Source organism: Capra hircus, chromosome 2, assembly GCF_001704415.2.
Source record: "Capra hircus breed San Clemente chromosome 2, ASM170441v1, whole genome shotgun sequence".
Lineage (NCBI taxonomy): Eukaryota > Metazoa > Chordata > Mammalia > Artiodactyla > Bovidae > Capra > Capra hircus.
Genome location: NC_030809.1, coordinates 2608541 through 2633324, shown reverse-complemented (window position 1 = coordinate 2633324; position 24784 = coordinate 2608541). Strand labels below are relative to the sequence as shown.

Here is a 24784-nt window from a genome sequence, read left to right as displayed (position 1 = left end):
CGCGGTGCATGCCGGGTCGGCAGCGGGCCGGCCCGCGCTCCCATCATGGCGGCGGCCGCGGCTTCCCGGCTGTGGCTCTGGGCTGCCTTGCTTATCCCTGTGGCTGCGGTCTACGAAGACCAAGTGGGCAAGTTTGATTGGTGCGTACGAGGCGGGGGGCGAGGGGCGGTTCCTGTTCGGGAACTATTTTCCCAGTAGCTGTTCTTCAGTTTAAAAGGAGGAGGGCGCACCGTGCTTTAGGGCCGGCTGCGTAACTTGCGGGGCCCAGGGCAAAATGAAATGGGAGACCCCTCGTTCAAAAGTTTTGAAAGAGTTTTAAGGTGGCCACGGCAGGGCGTTAAAGCGAGAGCTGGGGGCTCTTCTGAGCCAGTCCCTGTGCGGCTGTAGGGGTCGCAAGCCAGTGAAGCGGGCTCTGCCCTCCGGTCTTGCTTGAGGTTCTGGTCAGAGGTCACTTCTCCCCGCCCGGCCGCGTTTCTGTGACTGTCAGGTGTTCGATCTGCTGGGTGTCCGACGTCGACCGCCCTCAGCGAAGATCCTCTTTCAGCCCTGCCATGGGCTCAGAACAGGGCCGCCCAAGACCCTTCAGCCAGGAGGCGCCGTTCACTCATCCTTTCCTTCACTGACGGGCTCACTCTCTCTCTTCACTCATTCACTGTTCAGCGCTTTTGTTCATTCGCGTCTCGTTAAGGCACTCATTCAGTCGCTCACCCACTCATCCAGCCACCCACCCTGTCCTTAAGGCCAGGGAATTGGCTCACTTTTGCTTGAAATGTCAGTTTGCCACTTAAGCATTGTGTGATCTCAGGAAAATGACTTAACCCATTCTGTGCCTTTGTTTCTTGCTCTGTAATTGAGTTTACTGATGGTCCATTACCTCCCACAGTAGCTGTAAGGATGAATACGGCAATTCTTTTAAATTACTCAGCTCAGTGGCTGGCTCATTGAGTACGATCAGTATGTTGCCCATTATTGCTAGTCGGGGAACACGTTCAGAGCCTAGCTCCTCTGTGAAGTCTTTTCTGTATCAAGCAAATGGACTTGCGTGTTTGTTGAGTGTTGTTGGCCAGTGGTCCTTCCAGGTGCTGTGGATGCAGAGATGGAAAGGAACTCAGGCTGGTGAGGGGGCAGATATATGAGGGGGTGATATCAGGCAGCGCGACCAATGCAGAATACCTCATGCGGGTTTTTTTTTTTTTTTTTGGCGGGTCGAGGGGAGTGCTGTGGCTTTTGGGATCTTAGTTCCCTGACCAGGGATCAGCCCATGTACCCAGCATGGGAGTCCTAACCACTGAACTTATGGAGAATCCCCATGAGTCTCATCTTTAACGACATGGGCAGATGCCCACAATGTAACATGTACAGTTGACTCTTGGACAACGCAGGGGTTAGGGATGCAGACCCTCTCTGTAGTCGAAAATCGAGTGTAACCTATAGTAAGCCCTCTGCGTCTGCAGTTCCACACCCACAGATTCAACCAACCGTGGATTGTGTAGCACTGCAGAATTGACTGCAGAAAGCAACCAGCGTAGGGAGTTCCCTGGGGGACTGCATGCTCACAGGGCTGGGGGCCGGCGTTTGACTCTAGCTGGGAAACTAAGGTCCCGCAAGCCTCAAGGTGCCACCAAAAAAGGAAAGGAAAGAGACCAACCAGCGCGTAAGTGGCTCTGCTTAGTTCAAACCCGTGTTGGATATGTTTCGCATGTACAACATGTCATCCAATTTAGCAGAACCCTAGGTATATGCAATTTATAAATTGAAAAGTAAACAGAAAGAAATATACCAAAATATTAAATGTTTATTGCTGAAAAAAAGTTTATGGATGGTGGTATTTTAAGCATTTTTTTTTGTTCTCTATTTTATACCTTTGTGTATTTTTCATGTTTTCTTCAATAAGCAGGCGTTACTTTTATAGTCCAGATAAAAGATACCAGCATTTTAAAAGAGAGCATGGGATTTAGACTTGGAACATTAGATTAGATTAGACTTAGACTTAATTTTGCATTCTAGTTCTAACAGCAATTCACTGACGTCAGTGGGCTTTGGTTTTCTCACCTCTGGAATGAGAGTAATAGTGTTTGTCCTGTGTACTTCATAAAGGGGTCAGTGATTACAGTGGGATTAAAGTAGGTTAGAATACAGATGGAAACTGTCAGATGTCATGTACAGCTGTCACTCTTTACTAATATGGTTTCTTCTTTTGTAAAAAGGCAGACCAGACAGTGTAACGAGGGAGATTCTGTATAAATGCTGTGTGTTTGATTTGCTGGAAGCGGCATTCGTGAACAGCAGCGTGCCACTCGCCTGCTCTGTCGGTGGCAGCGTGCCGGGGAAGCCCTCTGTGCCCCCTTTATGCAGACATAAGTGTTGAGAGTGAGGGGGTATATTCCAAGGAAAGTACGAGTAGTGAGTCAGATGGACCCTGAGCACCGTGTAGGTTAGAACAGGCTGCAAAGAGCAAAGGCCTGACTCAAACCTGTCAAGTTTTGTTAGAGTATTTGTGTAATTTTTCTCCAAAGGTCAGTGAAAAGAGAAGGGGGAGTTGGATTGTGTGCTCATTGACAACAGGGTTCACGTCTCTTCCCTCATGTGTAATGCGAGTGTCTAGTCCCACTATTTTTTTAAAAATAGTTGCAGCGTGTGGGATCTAGTTCCCCGCCCAGGGATCGAACCTAGATCCCCTACCTTGGGAGCACAGTGTCTTACCCACTTGACCACCAGGGAAGTCCCTGGTCCCACTATTAAGGAGTACAGGGAAGACTGTAATTTTGTTCCAGTGGGATTTAGGCCAGGTGCCCTTTTGGGTAAGGTAAGTACGTGCTTGCGTTTAGAAGGAAGCGTGTCACGTTAGCTACTAGGGTGTATTCTCTCTCCTTCTTCCTTCTGTTCCTGAGCACATTGCCTGGAAATCTCGCTTTTGGTCAGATCTCTTCATTAACAAACAGTTCTCGTGCATCCCGAGACAGGTGTGACGGTGATAACCTCCTGTATTGGCAAAGTGTCCTGTGCAGCGGTGGCATTGGCCCCTTCTGTTTTCCTTGCCTCTTTCTTTTAGGAGACAGCAGTATGTTGGGAAGCTCAAATTTGCCTCCTTGGAATTTTCCCCTGGATCCAAGAAGCTGGTTGTGGCCACAGAGAAGAATGTGATTGCAGCACTGAATTCTCGGACTGGGGAGATCTGTGAGTGGACTGTGAGGGGATGGCGTGGCTGCCCAGAGGGAGTCCAGGGTGTCCTGTGGTGGCAGCGTCTGCCTGGCTGGTACCCCACCCCTGGGGACAGCAGGGCCGAAAGATTTGTCCTTTGCAGGATTCGGATTTATTTTTCAGTTTTGCTGTCTTTGAAATATTTAATATATTCCTATAACTGGCCTTTGAATTTATTTCCTCAGCCCGCGTCCTGGCTGTTCTTAAGTAAGATATTGCTGCAAAAAACGCATTTTTTTGTTAAGGTTTTACAGTAAAGCTTTGGATGTTCCCCGTTCCTCCACCTCCAATTATTTATATTGCTTTTGTGGATGTTTTTAGTGGCAACCCACTCCAGTACTCTTGCCTGGAAAATTCCATGGACTGAGAGGCTCCTCAGAGCCTGGTGGGCTACAGTCCATGGGGTCGCAAAGAGTCGGACACGACTGAGCAACTTCACTTTCACTTTCACTTTAGGCATTAAAATCATGGAAATGTGATGTATAATCACTGCTCTGCTTGTGAGTCATAGAGATTTTGTGAATTTTGTCTTTGTCTGTTTATTTGTTGGGTGGGGTGCGGTGGGGATGGGAAGAGCGTGATCTCAGGTCGGCACAGCGGTGGCTCCCCTCGTTACCCCGGGAGCGGGGCTGGGTCACTGCCGGCCAGCGGTGATCCCTCCCTGAAATAAAACGGGACGCTTCTGTGCAAGCGAAGGCTTCTGCGGCTCCCCCGCGCGACTTCCTGGATGCCTCGCGAGGTTCACGGTAACGTCTGACTCTCCTGTCCCTCAGTGTGGCGCCACGTTGACAAGGGCACAGCGGAAGGCGTGGTGGACGCCATGCTGCTCTGCGGACAGGGTAGGCAGAGCCCGGCTTGTCCCTGTGCCGGCGTCGGCTCCCTCTCCTCTCCCCTTGGGTCCGTCCTTTGCTCAGGGTCTGGGAGGGAAGGGAGTAGGGGTGTTCCCAGCAGGAAAGGACAGGTGCAGTTTCTATCTGCACTTGTACGTGGGGGGCGAGGCCACTGGTCACAGGCCCTGGGAGGCTGCAGACCACGCAGCGGTGTGGGGGATGGTCTCACGCGGTCTTTTCTCTTCCAGATGCAATCACTGTGTCCAATGGAGGCCGGATCATGCGCTCCTGGGAGACGAACATTGGGGGCCTGAACTGGGAGGTGACCCTGGACAGTGGCAGGTAGAGGGAAGGAAGCTGAGTTTCACCTTGGTTTGGTTAAAGGCTTCGCTGGAACACAGATTCTATGTAGACAGCCACTCTGGGCCTTTTGGCTTTTCTTCCCAGGGGGGGAAAGCCATGGAAGAGCCAGAGAGCACCGAATACCCACTCTCGACGTCTTGAGGCTGTGGGGCGCGTGCTCACTCGGCCACCACGTGCTGAACACGTGCTAGAGGCAGAGTTCCCTGCTAGGTGCAGTGCTCGTTTCTGGTATCGATTGCTTTTCCTAATCTTACCATAGCGTGAGAGCTTTGCAATGTTCTAGTATGAGAAAGTGAAAGTGGAAGTTAGTCGTGTCCTACTCTGCGATCCCATGGACTATAGCCCTCCAGGCTCCTCTGACCATGGAATTCTCCAGGCCAGAATACTGGAATGGGTTGCTATTTTCTCCTCCAGGGGATCTTCCCGACCCATTGAACCCGGGTCTCCTGCATTGCAGGCAGGTTCTTTACCAACTGATCTACTAGGGAAAGAAGATTCTAGGTATGAAGATGGAGAATACAACTTCTTGTGTTTTAATTTTACGTTTAAAAACAATTTGCGCTACTGTTTCAGCTGCATCTTGCTAAAGTTGTTTAAATGATGGGGTTGCTTGCGTTAGGTTATTCGTCTTCTGATAGTAATTTGTTAGGTAAGGGCTTGGGGATGCCCCCAGGCAGTGGGAACCCACTTGTGAATGTGAAACAGCTTCCATCATCGAGAATCTCCTTGTTTGGGGGAGGCAGGCCTGCAGCCTGCTAATGACAACTGTCTGATGGCTGCTATAGTAGAGGGTTGGTCTGGTTACTCTGAAGTCCCAGGGAAGGAAAGGAGCAGCCCTTAGGAGAGTCAGCGAGTTTCAGGAACCAGTACAGTCGAGTGGCTGAAAGTCCAACCGTTGGAAAGCAGAGCCAAGCTCAGGGTGCAGACGCAGCTGGCCCCACAGCCTGTTCCGTCGCCTCCTGAGCTGTGGCGGCTGTGTCCTGGACTGTCCGGCCTGAGGCTCAGGAGGCTCTGGGCGACGCTCACCCCTGTTCCTGTGCTTAGTTTCCAGGCCCTTGGGCTGGTTGGCCTGCAGGAGGCCGTGAGGCACGTTGCAGTCCTGAAGAAGACCACTCTTGCCCTCCATCACCTGTCCAGTGGGCACCCGAAGTGGGTGGAACACCTCCCAGAGAGGTAAGGCTGCCTTCCCCCCGGGCGGTGGCCGCCGCCTCCTGCTCTGTACCAGCCTGTCCTTCTCTTGGAGAGTCGAAGCATTTGAATCCTGTGTAAGGTCTGAGGCTCACTAGCCTCTAGGCCTGCACTCCAAGGCTGTGGCTGCCTCTGGAGTTTCCTTTGCAGTGAGAAGACTCTCCACCTGGGCCCGAGAGCCAGTCGAGCGAGGGGAGTGGCTCACTCAGTTTGTCAGGGACCCAACGCTCAGATTCCTATGGGGCCAAGTGCGTAGCATCCTGTGCAGAGCAGGCCCCGTGGGGGAATGTTGGGAGCTGCAGTGTGCCTGGCCCGCCTCAAGGGGGCGGCCTTACTCAGCTGACCGTGCCCTGTGTAGTTAGGCCTAGCATTATCACGTCTTAACTTTTCTAAGAAAAGCTGGAAATCTTATTGTTACATGCTGAATCTCAGTTCTAAATGTTGAAAACAAATTCAAATTTTAAAAAAGAAAACTGAGCCAAACAAAACTTATCTGAGGCTGCTAGTCTGTGGTCTCTGGCTAAGTTCCTGGCAGCCGGGTTTTGGACCCCTGAGGGTGGTCCTGTTCTGCATCTAAAGCTGTGGCTCCCTGCTCTTCCTTCCCTTTCTCAGTGACAGCATCCACTACCAGATGGTGTATTCCTACGGCTCGGGGGTCGTGTGGGCCCTCGGAGTCGTCCCCTTCAGCCATGTGAACGTTGTCAAGTTTAACGTGGAAGATGGAGAGATCATTCAGCAGGTGCGGTCTGGCTGGAGGAGCCTCGTGAATTGCGGAGGGGAGCGGGTACAGCCCTCCTTTGCACTGGGGACCAGGGGACTCGGCCGGGTGAATGACAAAGCCACTCGTGGTCCCTGCTTCCGGGCACTTGAGGGCTGCCTTCTGCTCATCAGGTGTTTATTTAGAGCCTGCACGGTTGCACATGGCGCTCTCTTGGGGTGGCTAAAAAAACACAGTTGCGTAGATGTGTTCATTGCCTGTATGCTCTCACAAGGTAATACCGAAGGTGGTAATACGAAACCGCGTATGATGAATACAGTAGAGAAGTGCTGATCGGAAGGGCCAAGGATTGCTGCCCTGCAGCTCCCAGCCTTGCCGGCACCGTGGCTGCGGCTGCCCTGTTGCACCCGTGACACTGGGGCAGAGAGAAAGTGGCGATTTCTGTGCTCAGTGCTCAGAACATTAGGCGCTAAGAGTGAACTGCAGGCGGACTTCACCAAGACAAGAAAAAAGTGCCCAGGATTGAAAAGGGCCTGGGTTAGTTTTCAAACTACCAGAAGGCAGACCCGGATCTTCTCCAGCTCTGGAGCTCTCGGAGGCGGGGAGGGATGGGAAGGACTCCTCAGTCCACCAAGAAGAACCTCTGAGCCGATCTCCTCCCCTGGGGTCTGGTGGTGACGGGCTGGTGGGCTGAGAGGGAAATGTGAGGGTCCCCAGGAGCCTCCCGTTCTCTCGTCTTTTGAGTAGGTCAGGGTGTCGACCCCCTGGCTGCGCAGTCTCGCTGGGGCCTGCGGTGTGGTGGATGAGGCTGTTCTGGTGTGCCCCGACCCGAGCTCACGATCCCTCCAGACCTTGGCCCTGGAGACGGAGTGGGAGCTGAGGCAGACCCCGCTGCAGGTGAGAGGCTAGAGCTGCTTGCCTGGCCCAAGGTGCTGCCTCGGCCGCTGGGAAAAGCCTTTCTCCCAGGCAGCCCCTTTGAGCTCCGGCCTCTGGCGGTACTGGAATGAGGGCAGACAGGCCGCTCCTCCTTGGAGAGCCGGAACGGGAGCTTCCCGAGCCCTGTGCCGAGGCCTCATTACTTTCACTGGCAAAGTGGGACAGAGGCTGCCAGCCTGGGATGGTCCATCCCCCATCCTCTCCTGGCCCTCAGCCTCTTCCTTCTTGTCTCCCAGTCTCTTGACCTAGAATTTGCAAGTGGATTCCAACCCCGGGTCCTGCCCACACAGCCCAGCCCGGTGGATCCTTCTCGGGCACAGTTCTTCCTGCAGTTGTCCCCAAGCCATTATGCACTGCTGCACTACCGCCACGGTGTCCTGAGTCTGCTCAAAAACTTCCCACAGGTAACTGCAGGCAGTGTGGTACGCTAGGATTCAGGAGGATCTAGCCGAGGCATGGATGCTGGAAATCCCAGCCTTTGAATCTGGAGATACTTACTCAAGACAGAAGACCTCTTTCCATGAGTGTTTTGAGAGGGGTTAGCCTTAGAGTAGGAGTGGAATACTTTGTTCTTTTGAGTTACAGAGGATTTTTAGAGTAAAAGTGGTAACCTCCTGAACCCGCGGGAGAGAGGGCATGTTATAGAACTTCCCTGTAGATGCGAAGAGCAGCATTGAGCTTGCCTGTATTGGAGGTCAGGCAGGGCCTGGCTCAGCTGTGGGTGCGGTGGGGCCCCTCTGCTCTCCGTGCTCCGGCCATCATGCTCCAAACTCGGGAGCAGTTTTAACTTCCGGTGGAGGCGGCCCTAAGGCTGCTGGCCAGGACAGGCCCTGTTTAGGAACTGACGCCTGACTCTACCCCAGGCTGCCCTCGTGAGCTTCGCCACCACCGGAGAGAAGACAGTGGCTGCCGTCATGACCTGTCGGAACGAGGCGGTGAGTGTTGGGAATAACAGTGCTTGGCCACATGTGGGATCTTAGTTCCCCGACTAGGGATCGAACTCATGCCCCCTGCCGCGGAAGCACTGAATCTTAACTGCTGGAATGCCAGGGAGGTCCCAGGGTTTCCTTATCTTTGCTGGAAGCCCTGAGAACCAAAAGTGTGGGCATGTTCACCTGGTCACTTTGAACTGGGGCGGGGCGGGGGGAGCAGGAGGCTGTTAAGAAGTAAGTTCTCACTTCATCTGTAGAACTCTGTGCGTACCGCCTTTGTGCCCAGGAACGGGACGCCCTCACAGTCATCTGGACTGTTCCGGGTTGCATGGGGTGTGTGGGTGGAGATGGGGGATGGGATCTGCCCTCTCCCAGGGGCTGAGATCTGGAGGTGGAAGCTTCATTCTCATGGCTGGAAGGTGACCCTTTGGCTGTATTTTCTCCTTCTGTCCTTCTCGTTTCCATAGCAGAAGCCTAGCGTTTCTGAAGATGGGTCACCTGGGAGCTTTTCGGAGAAGTCTGGTTCCCAGGTAGGTGTGGCCCCGGGCAGTGCGCCAGACCTGTATGCGGGTGGGGTGGGCCCCCAGCGAAGCTGGAGGAACGGTTAAGGCTGGGAGTGGGTCTCCTCGAGGTCCCAGTCTCAGATAGAGTTTTCTAAGTTTTGTAAGTTAAACTGTGTTTCTCTTGATCTTTTTCATTTGGGAGATTAGAAAGTAGAATGCCTGGAGTCTGTTCTTAGGTGCCCTTCCCTCTGGGCCTCTGTCTCCTCATGTCTGTGGGGTCCCCGCTGGCGGAGTTGAGGGTTAGTCTGAGCAGCTACCCTGAAGCAGAGTGTGGGGCGCTGGCCGGAGGCACACGTCTCCGTCGTGGCTTCCGTTTCCTCAGCTTTTCCCAAGGCGGGTATGCTTTCCCTGCCTGCGGTCTTGCTAGTCACTCTTGGGGAAGTCTCTCTCCACTCTCCTTGCTTCTTCTGGAGTAAGCATGTATAGTGGTTGTAATTTTGCTTATTCACTCATGCACCTTATTTCTGCCTTAGGATTTAGCTTTGCTCTTTGGCCCGGGTCCTTCTCCAGGATGTTGCCCCCCTCCCCCCAGCCCCACCCAGATTCTTGGACTTCCTTTGGGGGACTTTGCTTTGGGGAACTCCTGTAGTTGACCCATGCAGTCTGTGCCCTAGGACTTGCTGGCGTGCTTCAACCAGACCTACACCATTAACCTCTATTTGGTGGAGACAGGCCGGCGGCTGCTCGATACCGCGATCACCTTCAGTCTGGAACAGAATGGCACTCGGCCCGAGCGGGTGAGTCGGGGCCTGCGGCTTCTGCGCCTGGGGCCCTCTTTCCTCGGGCTCAGCTCAGCGCCACGGGTCCCAGCCGTGGGCTGTAGTTCTACCTGAGCTGCTGGCTGGTCAGAAACGCCTGTGAATACCAGTAAAAGGGGTGCCACTTAAGCCGAGTTGTCAGTGTGCCAGGCTCCATGCTAAGCTGTTTACTTACTCGCTGACTGACTCATCCTCCCAGTAAGGGACTACCCTGATGGCCCAGCGGTTAAGACTCTGCGCTCCCAAAGCAGGGGACCTGGGTTCGATCCCTGGTCAGGGAACTAGATCCCACATGCCAGAACTAAAGATCCTGCATGTGGCAACAAAGGTCCCAAGTCCCACAGCTAAGATGGGGTGCAGGTAAATAAATATTTAAAAAAACACAACTTCCGGTAGTCTTTTGATTACCACTGCCCTGGCCTTATAAACAAGGAAGCCGTGCCTGGTGAGACTCAAGATGGTGTCGCTGCCCAGCCTTGCCTCTGTGCACGTCCAGTGGTTGCCCAGCCTTGCCTCTGTGCACGTCCAGTGGTGTTCCTCAGCCTCCCTGGGCGGTTGCTGCTTAGTCTCCAAAATGGAAAGCCTGCTGCGGGTCTCCTGCTCGCTTTGTGGGTGTGATCGGTGCATAATGAATGATCGGGTAGCCGAGAAGGTCTCAGGTTCCTCCGTAGAGAGGACCCGAGCTGGCCACCTGCGCTGTTGCTCTGTCGGCTCCTAAGGATGCACGGTGTCTGTAAGTGGAGTCCAGGAAACGCTGTGTGGTTTGGACATGCGGGGATGCTGTGCCCTGGCCTCTGACTGCTCCTCACGCCTTGAATCTTGGGGTCTGGGCTCTGAGAGGCGTCTGGATCCCCGCTGACCGCGGGGGTCTCGACTGCTTGGTTCACAGCTGTACATCCAGGTCTTCTTGAAGAAGGACGATTCCGTGGGCTACCGGGCCTTGGTCCAGACAGAGGATCACTTGCTGCTCTTCCTGCAGCAGCTGGGTGAGTGGGCCTCACTCGGCTGCTGTTTGTGGGCCTGCCCGTGGGCTGCAGTCAGACCCTTTATCGGGGCCGTGGCCAGGCTTCTGGGAAGATTCAAGTGCAGTGTATCCTGGCTATTTTTCCCAGAGCCCTAGGTGACCTGCCTTTGAACACGTCCTTAGCACTCCTGGGCGGGAGACAGAATTCTCCTCCTGTGACCTCCTGAGCCCAGCCTCCAGCCCCACCATTTCTCTTTCTGGCCCAAGAGTGGGGGTGGCCCCCAGCCTCCGAGAAGGATCCCTCCAGGGGGCAGCAGAGGCGGGCCTGACTCTGGTGCCCTTGACTCCTGCAGCAGGGAGGGTGGTGCTGTGGAGCCGTGAGGAGTCCCTGGCCGAGGTGGTGTGCCTGGAGATGGTGGACCTGCCGCTGACCGGGGCGCAGGCGGAGCTGGAAGGGGAGTTTGGCAAGAAGGCAGGTAGGAACGGGGGCCCGGGAGGCAGAGCTGCCGGTGGGGGGTGCTCGGGGGCCACCGGCCATGCTGCGGCCTGCACCCCGGGCTTCCAGCGCGGCTGCTCTGCCGCCTGCTCTGAACTCGCTCTGTGCCCCATCTCCGGTGCGTTTGTGGCCTTGGGCTTACGGGCCCACTCCTCTCTGAGAGAAGGACGTGTGAGTCTTTCTAGGGAAAGACCCTGATGAAAAAGAGTCTTAATGTAGCATCAGCATAACTGCTGTTGTTTGAGGACCTGAAATCTGTCAAGCACCTTGTCAGGCACTGTACGCCTGTTGTCCCAAGGCAGGAGTCCCATCTTTCCAGAGAGACGTGACTAGGTTGGCCAGGTTCTGTGGGGAGAGGCCAGTGCCCTCTGAACCCAGCCGTGGTCCCAGCCCCAGGGTGAGCTTGGTTCACTGTCCCCGGTTCTGTCCTTTCCTCCACCTCCCTCCGTCCGTTCGCCTGGCCAGCCCGGCGGTGTTTGCTGGGAGCCTGCCCGGGGCCAGCCACCCGCTAGGCGCCACAGGTGCTCTCAAGCCAAGGATTAATGTGCCTTTACCGTTTATTTCCGCTGCCTGGACCCAGCCATCCAAGGTAAAACCCGCTTGCCTCTGCCTTCTTGCTTGTTGCCTGCCCGCACAGCTAGCTTTCACCATCGTTTGTCTTCCTGGGCTTGCCTCAGTGAGGTGTATACCGCGTGTGCATGGACTGCTTGCCTCAGTGAGGTGTATACCGGTGCGTGGCTGCTGTGGGGTACGGTGGCGTGGCTGTCTGCCTCAGTGAGGTGTGTACCGCGTGTGCGTGGACTGTCTGCCTCAGTGAGGTGTGTACCGCGTGTGCGTGGACTGTCTGCCTCAGTGAGGTGTACGGGTGGTGGACGCGTCGTGGGGTGCGGTGGGGACTGTCTGCTCAGTGAGGTGGTACGGTGTGGGACTGTCTGCCTCAGTGAGGTGTGTATACCGCGTGTGCGTGGACTGTCTGCCTCAGTGAGGTGTATACCGCGTGTGCGTGGACTGTTTGCCTGTGACTTGCCCTGTGTGCCCGTCGCTTCTCTCCTTTGAGCCGGGGTTGACGGACGCTGGCCTAGAAAAGGCCCTGCTCTTTCCCGTGAGCACTCTGCACCTCGCCCCGGGGAGATCTTGGGGGTCCCTCACGAGATCTGGTCTCGGCAGCAGCCCAGGGGGTGCTGTGCCCTTTTACAGATGGGGAGCTGGAGGCTGCAAGGTGAAGTACGTTTTTCAAGGTTGTTGTCTGATCCCTTAATCGTGGCCGACTCTGTGCGACCCCATGGACTGCAGCCCGCCAGGCTCCTCTGTCCATGGGGTTTCCCAGGCAAGAGTACTGGAGTGGGTTGCCGTGTCCATCTCCAAGGTCACCCAGCCTGTAAGCAGTGCTGCTGGGATGTGAATCCCGGCCTGCAGACTCAGAGGCCTTGCTTCTTACCGTGCTGCCTTGCTGCGGTGACCGGTCTCATCTCTAGAGGAGATTTGAGGGTGGTGGTCTCGTGGATGGAGGAAGGGGCGGAGAGAAAGGGAGCCCTGGGAGCGGGCTGCAGGGAGGTCTGTTGGGAGCAGGTTGAGCACCTGACCACGCAGGCCTGAAGCTGCGAGAAGCGGGAGCGCCTGTTGGTGACAGGCAGCACACGCGCCCCGACACGCCCACAGCTGCCCTTGTCTGGCTTTGTCACGGCGCCCGAAGCCTTCTGCTGGCCGTTCTGGGTGTGGGCTTGTGGCGGAGACGTTTGTGGCACGGCTGCACCCTGCATGGCTGCCCCTGCCCTCTTAGTCTCCTGTCCCGAGAGTGCAGGCAGGCGGCGTGCTGAGAGTCCCTTGAGTAGGCCTTAGAAGTTCCCGCACGGCTGTGCCCGAGTGTGGGACTGTTGGCATCGGACATAGGATTGCTCCTTGGGCTCGTGGCCTGGGGTGTGGATGACGCGAGTGCTGCGGAGAGGGAGAGAGCCCCCTTAAGGGGAGCAGGAGCCCCCTCGCTGGAAAGCCCCACTCCGCCGAGGAGAGAGCCTCAGCCGCAGTCCCTTTTCCTTGACACCAGACGGCCTGCTGGGCATGTTCCTGAAGCGCCTGTCCTCCCAGCTCATCCTGCTGCAGGCCTGGACCTCCCACCTCTGGAAAGTGTTTTACGATGCGCGGAAGCCCCGGAGCCAGATCAAGAATGAGATCAACATTGACACTCTGGCCAGGGATGAATTCAACCTCCAGAAGATGATGGTGATGGTGACGGCCTCAGGCAAGGTGAGCCCTTCAGAGGCCCCGGAGGAGGACAGGAAGCCCGGAGGACAGGAAGCCCGGGGCGGGAGCTGGAGCCGGTTCTGGTTTTCAGGGGCAGAAGTAGTTCTGGGTCAGCCTTTCTGGTAGTGAGCCCGGTGTTTATCTTGCAGCTTTTTGGCATCGAGAGCAGCTCTGGCACCATCCTGTGGAAACAGTATCTCCCCAACGTCAAGCCGGACTCCTCCTTTAAGCTGATGGTCCAGAGGACGACTGCCCACTTCCCCCACCCGCCCCAGTGCACCCTCCTGCTGAAGGACAAGGTGAGCTTCCACCGCACCTCTGAGCCCGTGTGGGTGCGGTTTTGTGTTTTGTAACTTTAATTGGGCCTTTGGGATTCTCTGAGAGTTACAGATAGGGAGTCAGGGCTTAGAGCTCTGTTTTCTTGCAGTTTTTTGCCTGAGTGCCCCTCTTCCCCGACCAGGGGTGGTGGTGGCCGAGGAGGAAGTGACTGTAGAGGAGGTGGGATGTCACCAGGTCCCTAGTAAGCCAGCCCTGTTTCTCCCAGACACAGGTGGGTGTCGGTACCTAGAGGGCAGCTTGCTCTTCTCCCGGGGATGGAGGGCAGGACACCAGCTGTTCATGCCTCTGCCTCCCAGGGAGCAGATGGCTTTTGGCAGATATATTCTGCCATCATTGGAAAGGGGGCCTGGTAGACATTTCATTTGTTCCTCAGCGTGACCCATTCTTAGATTTGGAGCTAGAGGCAGTTAGACTTTTACCCTTTCGGCACAGCAGCGGTCAGATGCTTTCACCTTCAGCCAAAGCTTTGTTTTCCACAAGGCGGGGAAAGACGAGGGGATCCGCCGCGGCTGAGCTCAGGTCCCCAATTCCTTAGGTTTTGCAGTCTTTTCCTGTTGGTGGAGGCTGACCATTGCTTGCCCATTTCAGGAGACGGGAATGAGTTCGCTCTATGTCTTCAACCCCATTTTTGGGAAGTGGAGCCAGGTGGCCCCCCCGGTGCTGAAGCGCCCCGTCCTGCAGTCTCTGCTCCTGCCCATCATGGATCAGGACTATGCCAAGGTGCTGTTGCTGATAGACGATGAGTACAAGGTACGCGTCTGCAGAGGCTGCAGGACCCCCTCGCGCCGCCGTCGCTGGGTGGGGGCAGGGCGCTTACGCAGCAGCTTGGGGCCCAGGTGGGCGCTCTCCGCAGCCAGGCCTCGGAGGGCTTCTCTGAGCAGCGCAGTGGCTCTCTGCACTTGTGAAAACTGGGTCTCTTACGAGAATCAGTTTAAATCCTGACTGAATTTAGCAGACTTTAATTCCTTTAAGATTTGTTGTTTTATTCTTAAGGCCCTCTTTGATGGGAAACAGTGAAGAGTCTGGAGAAATCCATGCTTAGGGATTCCTTCTCCTTGAACTCTCTTTTTTTAAAACAAAAACAAAAACATTTATTATTTTATTTGGCTGAGTCTTAGTTTTGGCTTGCAGGATTTTCGATCTTGGTTTCAGCACGCAGGATCTTCAGTTGCGGCATGTGGGATCTAGTTCCTTGATCAGGGATCAGTCCAGGGCCCCCTGTACTGGGAACGTGGAGTCTTAGCCGCTGGACCACCAAGTCCCCCCCGTAACTTTTCTCTGGGGTTTTCCAGGTCACACCTTTCCCAGCCACTCGGAATGTCTTGCGGCAGCTCCATGAGCTCGCCCCTTCCATCTTCTTCTACTTGGTGGACGCGGATCAGGGGCGGCTGTGTGGATATCGACTTCGGAAGGTGGGCAAGGGCGTCCTGGCAGGACCCGTGGTGGGAGGGGTGTGGGTAGCAGGTGTGGATTATGCTGGCCCTGGTGTTGTAAATGTAGATCGGCGTCAGCCTGGTGTCTGAGGCCATCACGCTCGTGTTTGTGAAGCAGGCCCGGTCGCTGCTGCCATGGACAGAGCTGGGTGCAACAGAAGGGGTCCCGGCCCCTGTGGAGCTTGCACTCCACGTCCCTCTCCTGTGGCAGAAGGAGTGTTTCTGCCATCCTGAGGGTGGGAGGTGGGAATGGTGATTGAACAATAGCGCTTTCTGTGCGGAGGTGGTGTTATTGATCCACTCTTAATCGAATGTGAGTTTTGAATTTTATCTCTAGAATTGGGATCGATTTGCTCCGATCCTGACAAACTTGAGTCCAGCCCTTGGAAATACTGATTCACGCTGACTCTGAAGTCCTGCTCGGAGCTTCACAGGGGCTGGCCTTGGCCCCGAGAGCAGGGCCGTGTTGAGGGCTGATCTGAGGCGTGTCCTCCCCAGCGGGTCCTGCCGTCCCGTCTGTAAGCCTGTCGGAGGGGCTCAGGCCTCGGGCCCGGCTGCTCGTGCGGGAAGCCTGGCTGTGCCCCTTGTGCACTTTGCATCCTCGGGCAGACGGCTTCCGTCTGGTCTTCTGTTTCTTGTTTGTAAGACAAAACGGTGATAATAGTATGTCAGAGCGTTTTCATGATGAGCTGGAGAGTCAATACGTGTAAGTCACGTAAAGCAGGGCCTGGCACACAGTCCATGCCATATGGTTTCACCTGCTGTTGTTTAAAAAATGCAGTGCCCTTTCCTGACATTTTGTAACAGCTAACCTTTAGCATCATGGGCTTCCCTGGTGGCTCAGAGGGTAAAGCGTCTGCCTGCAATGCGGGAGACCCGGGTTCAATTCCTGGGTCGGGAAGATCCCCTGGAGAAGGAAATGGCAATCCACTCCAGCACTCTTGCCTGGAAAATCCCATGGACAGAGGAGCCTGATAGGCTACAGTCCGTGAGGTCGCAAAGAGTCGGGCACGACTGAGTGACTTCACTTTAATCTTTAGCATCAACAGCACAGGAATGGTCTGTCCAGAGAGTGTGCTCTTTACCCGGTGGGTGAAGAGACACTGGTTTTCTGAGCTGGTGGAAAAGGGACCTTGAAAGAGAGAGTTCTTTGTGGGCAGGGGGTGTGACCCAGGGTGCGGGCATCATGGACCAGTGGAGCCCTGAGGGTGTCATCGTAAAGATGGCCAAGGGGAGACACAGGAGGCAGAGCTCCAGAGGGAGTCAGCAGGGGGTGGGCTTCCAGGCGCTGACCTCCAGGGGCTCCCTGGTGACCTTGCTCTCCGGGAGGGTTTTAGTGAATTCTGGTGTCTTCATAGGAATCTGAAGTGTTTTCATCGGAACCTTATTTTTTAATAAAGATTATTATTATTAAAAAGACTTAAAAAATAAGTAACGTGAATACATTCTCACATGTTAAATGAAAAGATCTCAGTGAAAGATTGCATTGATACAGAGTTGCATGACCAAACCATGAAGGGTCCTTTGAGCCCCGTTGCCAGCTGCTTCCCCGGCTGGAATGCACGTCAGTGGCCTGCACGCCTTCCGCGTCCCGCCGCCGTGCCCACCGCTGGGGAAACGACCGCGTGGTCCACGTGGGCAGGCGCGGTGTGTATACTTCTTACCTGAACTGGAATTGAGCCACATTTAATCAGTGGGAAATCTGCTTTGTTCACTTGGTGTGTTTTCTATCTCCTTCTTTTGTTAAACCCGTATCTGATTAAAATACAACCCTGAGAAGAGCGCAGAATCTGCGGTTACTGCTCAGCGGCCCTTCACAAAAGGACCATAGCTGTGTACACGGCAGTCACAATCAGGAAGCCCCCTCTAGTCAGTACCCCCCCGTCCCTTAGGGCTCTGTGTAATTCCATGTGTGGAGGTATAATAACGCGTTTAACCATACAGGTTTATTGGTTTCTTATGACAATAAAGAACACTTCTTGTCATATTTTGAGGTCCCTTTCAGCCTAGTCGGAGAAAGCAATGGCACCCCACTCCAGTAGTCTTGCCTGGCAAATCCCATGGACAGAGGAGCCTGGTGGGCTGTAGTCCGTGGGGTCGCTAGGAGTCGGACACGACTGAGCGACTTCACTTTCCCTTTTCACTTTCATGCATTAGAGAAGGCAGTGGCAACCCACTCCAGTGTTCTTGCCTGGGACGGGGGAGTCTAGTGGGCTGCCGTCTCTGGGGTCACACAGAGTTGGACACGACTGAGGCGACTCAGCAGCAGCAGCAGCCAGCTTAGTAGTTCACTGTTGGCTCAGTGTACAGGGGCTTCAGATGTTAGTAATAAGTGGTAAATTTATTCTTTGAATTAGTCTTACTCAGATAAACACTGGGATATGACTAACTATTCTGCTTCTTTTACACTGGCTCTAGTATCTTTCCTTTTTTTTTTGACAGAAAGTAGGATTTATTGGTGGATGTGAGTGAGGAGGGGTGGCTCTGAGGTTCCCATGGTTGCAGGGCTCGCCCCGTGTCCAGAGGGCCACAGAGTAGGGTTGTATTTGACCCCACAGCCAGGCTGTAGGAGCTGCTTTTCAGCTGCCAGGTCTTCAGGTTCATGTGCATCACACTTAGTAAAGCTGCACTTCCTGGAGTTGCAGATCTGCTGGCAGCCAGGGAACTTGAACTCGGCTCTGCGTTGGGCCTCAGCCACATGCCCCTTGTTCTGCATGTTGGTGCAGATGGACTGCACGACTTGGCTGACCGCTGTGCCCTGGAGGTTTCCAAAGCCACCGTGCTGTGCTGTCTGGAGCCTGGACTGGGGACAGTATGGGGTCAGACGCATATCCCCCGGAGAGGACTGTCTCAGGTTCCCTCGGGCAGCCCAGAGCAACAGGTGCCCCCAACTGCCCAGGAGGCTGCTGTTTGCAGCCATTGCCCACCAGGCCTTACTGGTTTTCTTACTTGAACCAGGAGTTCAAGTAACCAAAACCTCTTCCCAGACTAGGTCGCTATTGCTGCTTCTCTGGGACCTCTGGTCCCTGTCCCTGCACAGAGGCGCCTGCTGAGCTGCAGGACAGGTCTCACCACACCTGTTGCGGGCCTGAGGGTACCTTCCTGATGACCAGTGCCGGCTCCTTCTCTTCGGCCTCACCCCAGGACCTCACCACTGAGCTGAGCTGGGAGCTGACCATCCCCCCGGAGGTGCAGCGCATCGTCCAGGTGAAGGGCAAGCGCAGCAGCGAGCACGTCCACTCACAGGGCCGTGTGATGGGGGACCGCAGCGTGCTCTACAAGGTATGGCGGCCGCCTGCTGCCGCACAGAGGGGCCGGGCTGGCGTCCGGCTCTGCGACTGGCGGAGAGGGGAGCTTTCTGTCAGTTTTTTAATCCCTTTGAGCCTTACTTTATTGTCTGTGAAATGGGCCTGTGAAATATGCCCTCCTCCTGGGGTTGTGGTAATCACACAAGACAGCACCCAATGGCAGGCACATGGCCACTACCCAGCAGCTATCACCTGTTAGGATTAGTGGTAGTGCTGATAGACCTTTCTGGGGTTAAACCTTAGTCGATCCATCAGAAACTCCATCTGTGATCCAGCATCCTCCTGAGTGGGAGATGGAAAGGTGAGTCGTCAGCTGCAGAACCATCCTGTGAAGGAACGTAATCCTTAAGGTGACGCACATGAGCTACAGCCTCTGGCAGAGCAGAGACGGAGTTGGAGGAGGAAGCGAGGCCTAGAGGGGAGCAGGTTTTGGCAGGCGTAGAACAGGAGCTTGGCCTGGGGCATGTCGAGTTTGCCGTGACACATCTGAGCAGTGATACTGACGTGGCAGTCTATTAGTCGGGTCTGGAGTTCAGGGAGGGGCCTGGCTTGGACATGTAAACTTGGGCGATGCCAGCCCCTGTAGATGTTCTGGAAGTCATCAGATTGGCTGAGATCACCAGGAGAACGGGGGCAGCTAGAAACACCCAGAGACTGGGGAAAGGAGGACGGACCTGCAGAGGGTCCTGAGAAGGAGCAGCCGCTGAGGCAGAGGGCCACTGGGGCCTGGGCGTCCTGGACGCCAGGGGGAGAAGGCGTCTTAGGAAGGGAGCGATCACTCATGTTACCTGGTCTAGTCGGTCGAGTTAGACGAGGACTGAGACATCTCTGTTGCTGTGGTAGTCGCAGGGCCCTGGTGGAGAGACGTCAAGTTGCTGGACCAGTGTCCTTCCATCAGGAAGTGGGCCAGCTTGGGTTGTGTCTTGAGTGACTGTTGGCTTGCTTGTGACTTGAGCGAGTTGCTTAACTACTTTAAGACATTTCATCTGTGAAGTGTAGATAGTAACTTCTATTTGCAAAGATATGGGATTCAGTGAGCCAAGCCCAGCCCCCAGTGGACACTGAAAAAGCACAGTGATGATGACCCCTGAATAGGAAGTTCTTCCACCCAGAAAAGCCGCTTCCTCTGCCAGCCGGAGGGCTCTGTGCCTGCCTCCCTGCCCCGGGCTCATGGTGGGGTGCCTTTCTCTCCTTCTTCCCAGAGCCTGAACCCCAACCTGCTGGCCGTGGTGACGGAGAGCACGGACGCTCACCATGAGCGCACCTTCATCGGCATCTTCCTCGTGGACGGCGTCACGGGGCGCATCATCCACTCGTCCGTGCAGAGGAAGGCCAAGGGGCCCGTCCACATCGTGCACGCAGAGAACTGGGTTGCGGTAGGTGGGCGGGCGGCCTGGGCGGCGCAGCCTCCGGGGCTCGGCCAGCCTCCTGCAGCTCTAGTCCTCTCCCGACCTCTTGTTCCGGAAACTGGTTGCTGCTTGGTGTTTTCACAGAGTTTAGAACCCCTGGCTGGCAGCAGAGGGGGCCGGGGAGGGGGCCGGGACGCCTGGATTTGATCGAGTTCTTCCATTTTCTGATTGTATGACCTCGAGCTAGTTACTTAAGGTCCCTGTGTCATATCAGCGGGTAGCAGCAGTCACCTCCTCTCGCCAAGTTTAGAACAGTGCCTGGCATGTAGAAAGCACTCAGATGAAAAAAAAAAAAAAAAAAGAAAGCACTCAGATGTTAGCTGTTAGTCTTGTGACTTGTAAGATTCTTGCGAGTTCAGTTTTCTGGGGGTGCACCTGGGTAGTCCAGATGCTGCTACCCTGAATGTTACTGAATTCCGTGAAAGGGAAAGCCACTCAGTCCTGTCCGGCTCTTTGCAACCCCATGGACGGTCCATGGGATTCTCCAGGCCAGAATACTGGAATGGGTAGCCTTTCACTTCTCTAGGGGATCTTCCCAACCTCAGCATTGAACCCAGGTCTCCTGCATTGCGGGAGGATTCTTTACCAGCTGAGCCATAAGGGAAGCCCAGCTCAGTAGCAGGAAGAAAGCTGGGATGCTGGTGGCTTTTTCCTTCTCGGACGTGCCTCTGTACATTGATTCCCCTTCCCATCCGAGCCAGCAGCCTGGCCCTGAGCAGCGCCCCCTCCTTTCTCCGCAGTACCAGTACTGGAACACCAAGGCCCGGCGCAACGAGTTCACGGCGCTGGAGCTCTACGAGGGCACGGAGCAGTACAACGCCACGGCCTTCAGCTCCCTGGACCGCCCGCAGCTGCCCCAAGTCCTGCAGCAGTCCTACATCTTCCCCTCTGCCATCAGTGCCATGGAGGCCACCATCACAGAGCGGGGCATCACCAGCCGCCACCTGCTTGGTGAGTGAGCCTTGCCCACGGCAGCCTCGCCGGGGGCGGAGCCGGTGAGTGAGCCGGGCCCTCTGCAGCCTCGCTGGGGGCGGAGCCGGGATCGGCGAGGAGGGCTTTGTTTCAGCAGAGGACGCTCCCCAGTCCAGTCGGCTTTGCAGTCTGTGAGAGAGCTGACACGCCCACCCTAGCGCTTGTTTCTGATGGACCATTTTCACGACGCCTCTGCTTTGCTCGCCCCTCGCTCAGAGCGTTGCGCCCTGATGGCGGCCCTCACGGGTGGCCTGTGCAGATGGGCTGCAGGGCCTGGCGAGGTGCAGGGTCTCGTCTTTGTAGTTCAGATTCAGGACTCAGTGCCTGCATAACAGGCTGCTCCATCTAGGTGTTTCTACCAAAGACGTCTGGGGCTCTGAGCTTTGACAGACACTCCGCGTCACTGTTTTATCCTTAGAAGTGAGGAAGACAGCCCTCTTAGCGGTTTCCCCCATTTAATTCCCACTGTTCCTAAAACAGGCGATCCTGCGGGACCTCATGTTGCCAGGCCCTTCGTGTCCCCTCCTCCGGCTCCCCCCCATCCCCTATGCCCCCGCCCCATCCCATCACCAGCTTCCCTGAATCCTGTCCCCTCCCCCATGTTCCCCTCAACCCCATCCCTACCCGTCCTCCCCCTCCCCATCCTGCACCAGCCTCCCTGCTTCCCCAGCGCGCATGCTCTGTTTTGCAACTGCGAGGAGCCCTGCTGAGCTGGGCAGGTGCTCCTGGAGAACAGGAGGGGAGCATACAGAGGTCCAAGGGCCTGCCATTCTTTTCTCTTTCGTCATTCCCTAGTTCTTGATTCTAGAACTTTATTTTCTGATGTCTCAGGATATGTGAAAAAACTAGTGTCTTCAAAAGTGAGAACCTTCCTACTGACCCATGTGTATTAAGACTGTTGTTTTTGGTCATTGAAGGATACCTCAGTGACCGTATGTTTGGCTCTGAACTCCGTTTTGATTTCTGTGATAGGGCATTTTTGTAAGTAGCCCTAGTCTGGGATCAGGCCCGCGTGAACACTCACCTCTGTCGACTTGTCTTTGTGCAGTTGGGCTGCCTTCTGGAGCGATCCTTTCCCTCCCTAAGGCCTTGCTGGATCCTCGCCGCCCCGAGATCCCAACGGAGCAGAGCAGGTAGGCCCTTGTGGGGCGCACTGAAGGCTGTGGCGCTAAAGAGCTCTGCCTGTGGGACATGCTGGGCCCTCTGCTGTGCTGTGGGTGCAGCCGTGAACAAGCCTGCCCTCACGGAGCCTGCATTCTAGTAGGGGAGGTGAGACGGACAATAAGTAAGATAAGCAAGGGAAATAATGCTATGTTAGATGCTTGTAAACGTTAAGGATAAAAAACTCTTACAAAAAGGGGCAAGGGGCCAGGAAGGGGTGGTACATGGGGCGAGGTTTGAGAGGGTGGCCTGGGAAAGCCCCCCTGAAAAGGCGAATATTTGAGTAAGGACTTGAAGGAGGCGAGAAGCTGGCCTTGTGGATGTCCGAGGGCGAACCTTCTAGGTGGAGGAAACCGCCATTGCAGATGCCCTGAGGTCGTGTCTGGCGAGTTACAGGAAGGGCTGGAGGCCACGGCGGCTGGAGCAGCCAGTGGTGGGCACACTGGGGAATGAGGGGAGGGAGGTGCCCAGGTCCAGGTCTCATGGGGAGACGGTAGCTCGTTACCGCGTGTGTCCATTTTTAAATTTCTGGCCATCATCTCTGCGTGTTTTCTTGCCTCTGTCCCGGAGTCTCTTCCCTCGGGTGTGAGGAACTGTGGGCAGGATGAGGAGGCGGTGGGCATGTCCTCTCACGTAGGCGGGGGAGGAGGATGGTTCGGAGAGAGGGAGGCTACAGCTGAGCACTGAGGCGCTCTGGAGTGAAGAGCAGGGTGAGGAGGCGGGAATGTCCTCGCACGTAGGCGGGGGAGGAGGATGGTTCGGAGAGAGGGAGGCTACAGAGAAGGAGGCTGAGCACCGAGGCGCTCTGGAGTGGAGAGCCGCGATTGGCCTAGTGGCTCAGTGTCCTGGTTTTAAAGTGGTCCTTGCTTCCTCTAGTGTGAAATCACCGGTTGTCTGGGATTTTTTAGACTCAGAAGAAGGTAGGAATCCAGGTCTTACTCTCTACAGTGTCCTCTCTTGCAGCCCTTCCAAACACTCAGCTGCTTGGTGTTTAGCTCCCTGATGAACGTAGGCCTCAGAGGAAGATCGGAGGCTGATCCGTGGCCTGGAAACCGCCCAGGGCTTGGGGCAGCCAGGGGATCCCCTTACAGCAGCTTTGAATGCAATCCTGGCTGATGTTTTTGCAGAGAGGAGAACCTGATCCCGTATTCTCCAGACGTACAGATCCACGCAGAGCGGTTCATCAATTATAACCAGACAGTTTCTCGAATGCGAGGCATCTACACAGCTCCGTCGGGCCTGGAGTCCACTTGTCTGGTGAGGAGAGCCCCCAGCCCGCCCTGTGCCCCTCGCCCGTCCACAGCCGCCCTGCGTGACACCCGTTCTTTGCTCCCCTCTTGGGAAGGTGGCCGAGGAGCCTGTCTCCTTTCTGACCAGAGTCTGCGGCCGTGGCGGGCCACTGGCGCCTCTCTCACGGGGCTCTCGCCCCTCCGCCCCCCAGGTCGTGGCCTACGGCCTGGACATTTACCAGCTCTCGCCCCTCCGCCCCCCAGGTCGTGGCCTACGGCCTGGACATTTACCAGCTCTCACCCCTCCGCCCCCCAGGTCGTGGCCTACGGCCTGGACATTTACCAGCTCTTGCCCCTCCGCCCCCCAGGTCGTGGCCTATGGCCTGGACATTTACCAGACCCGCGTCTACCCGTCCAAGCAGTTCGACGTCCTGAAGGACGACTATGACTACGTGCTCATCAGCAGCGTCCTCTTTGGCCTGGTCTTTGCCACCATGATCACGAAGAGGCTGGCGCAGGTCAAACTCCTGAACCGTGCCTGGCGGTAAAGGCCTGAGACCCCCTGCCGGAGAGCAGAGAGCCGAGGGGAGCGAGGGTTGGGCGCCAAGCTCCAGCGGCAGTGTGCCGGGTTGGGGGGGACACGCGTTAGGCGCTCATCTCAGTTAAGCGCCGTGGGGAGGAGGATGGACTCTCGTGGAGACTGCTCTGGGGATACGTCTGTGGAGGAGTCAGCAGAGGCGGACGCAGGCTGGACTCTCTTCCCCAAGACCACAGAGCATCCTGACGGACTTTCCCCTGGAGTCCCAAGGCTGTCGTCATCCCCTTCTGTGCCCGTCCACGAACGTCGCTGTTTTATAAGACCTCCAGCAGACTTCTCTCTTTCAGGAGGCCTGCTTAAATTGATGTCTGTTTGCCTGCTGTCTCCCAGGTGTATCTGGAAAGCCTTCTCCTTGCTTCCAAAGTCAGAGGGAACACTTACGATAACTCTACCCTATAGATGCGTTTGCTGCCTTACACTGGGGAGAAAGAAGAGCCACCCTTAGCTGAGGTTTGAGAACCGATCCGGCCTCTCATGGCTTCTTTCCAAAGTGACTGTGGGTCGCAGAATCTATATTTGTGTCACAATTTCTCTAAGTAAGCCTCTCGTTTCATCCTCCCATTCATGAGTGGGCCAGCCGGCCTCAGGTTCAGTTTATTGAAAACCACGAGCGCAGTAGTGTTTCCATTTGTTAGTCATCGTCCAGGCTTCTCTCCTAACGTGTGTCAGAGCTGAGGCCTTTTCAGCACTACTGAATTGTCTGCGCCTTGAAGGGATTTCAAGGGCGGAAGGCAGATCTGCCCGTTTCACAGTCTCTCTCAACCTCTCCTTTCACCTTCAGGCTGACCTGGTCATAACCCAGTTAGGAAAAGTTGTCCTTGTTTAAGAATCCTCATTATTTATATTTGGTTATGTGTTAACGCGTGGGTTACTATACTTCTTTTAAAATCAGCAGATTTTAAGTCTTAGCTCTAAATGAGGGAAGTAAAGGGTAGGGTGGGACACGGCGTCTTATGGGTGTAGCCTTGTTGCCTGGCTGGGCTGCTGTTTCTGCTACAAACTGAAGACGGCCTGAAAATTTTCCCTGTCGGTGGATTTGGGGAATGATGGAGTTTTTCTCTACTGTGAAGAATGAAATGTACAGAGAGCCCTGTCGGGAGAGAGGTACGTTTAAGTGTCTGAATAAAGTGAGTGACGAACGACAA

At 55.4% G+C, this 24784-nt stretch overlaps 1 protein-coding gene across 4 annotated transcripts; it reads left to right on the top strand.

Annotated features, from left to right (window-relative positions):
* On the top strand, positions 7–24784 carry EMC1 (ER membrane protein complex subunit 1). Of its 4 annotated transcripts, none has more exons than XM_018054769.1 (24): positions 7–140; positions 3053–3177; positions 3975–4040; positions 4280–4373; positions 5439–5567; positions 6195–6321; positions 7048–7197; positions 7473–7640; positions 8100–8171; positions 8639–8698; positions 9346–9468; positions 10379–10475; positions 10807–10929; positions 11530–11538; positions 12994–13193; positions 13340–13489; positions 14118–14279; positions 14822–14941; positions 18107–18244; positions 19473–19646; positions 20420–20630; positions 21700–21784; positions 22940–23069; positions 23410–24784. In XM_018054769.1, the coding sequence occupies exons 1-24, from the start codon at positions 46–48 to the stop codon at positions 23587–23589; spliced, it is 2988 nt and encodes a 995-aa protein (XP_017910258.1). In that variant the 5' UTR covers positions 7–45; the 3' UTR covers positions 23590–24784. The 4 variants fall into 4 exon arrangements, with proteins under 4 accessions (XP_017910258.1, XP_017910256.1, XP_017910265.1 ...); XM_018054767.1 differs by having other exon boundaries at positions 8636–8698; XM_018054776.1 differs by lacking the exon at positions 11530–11538.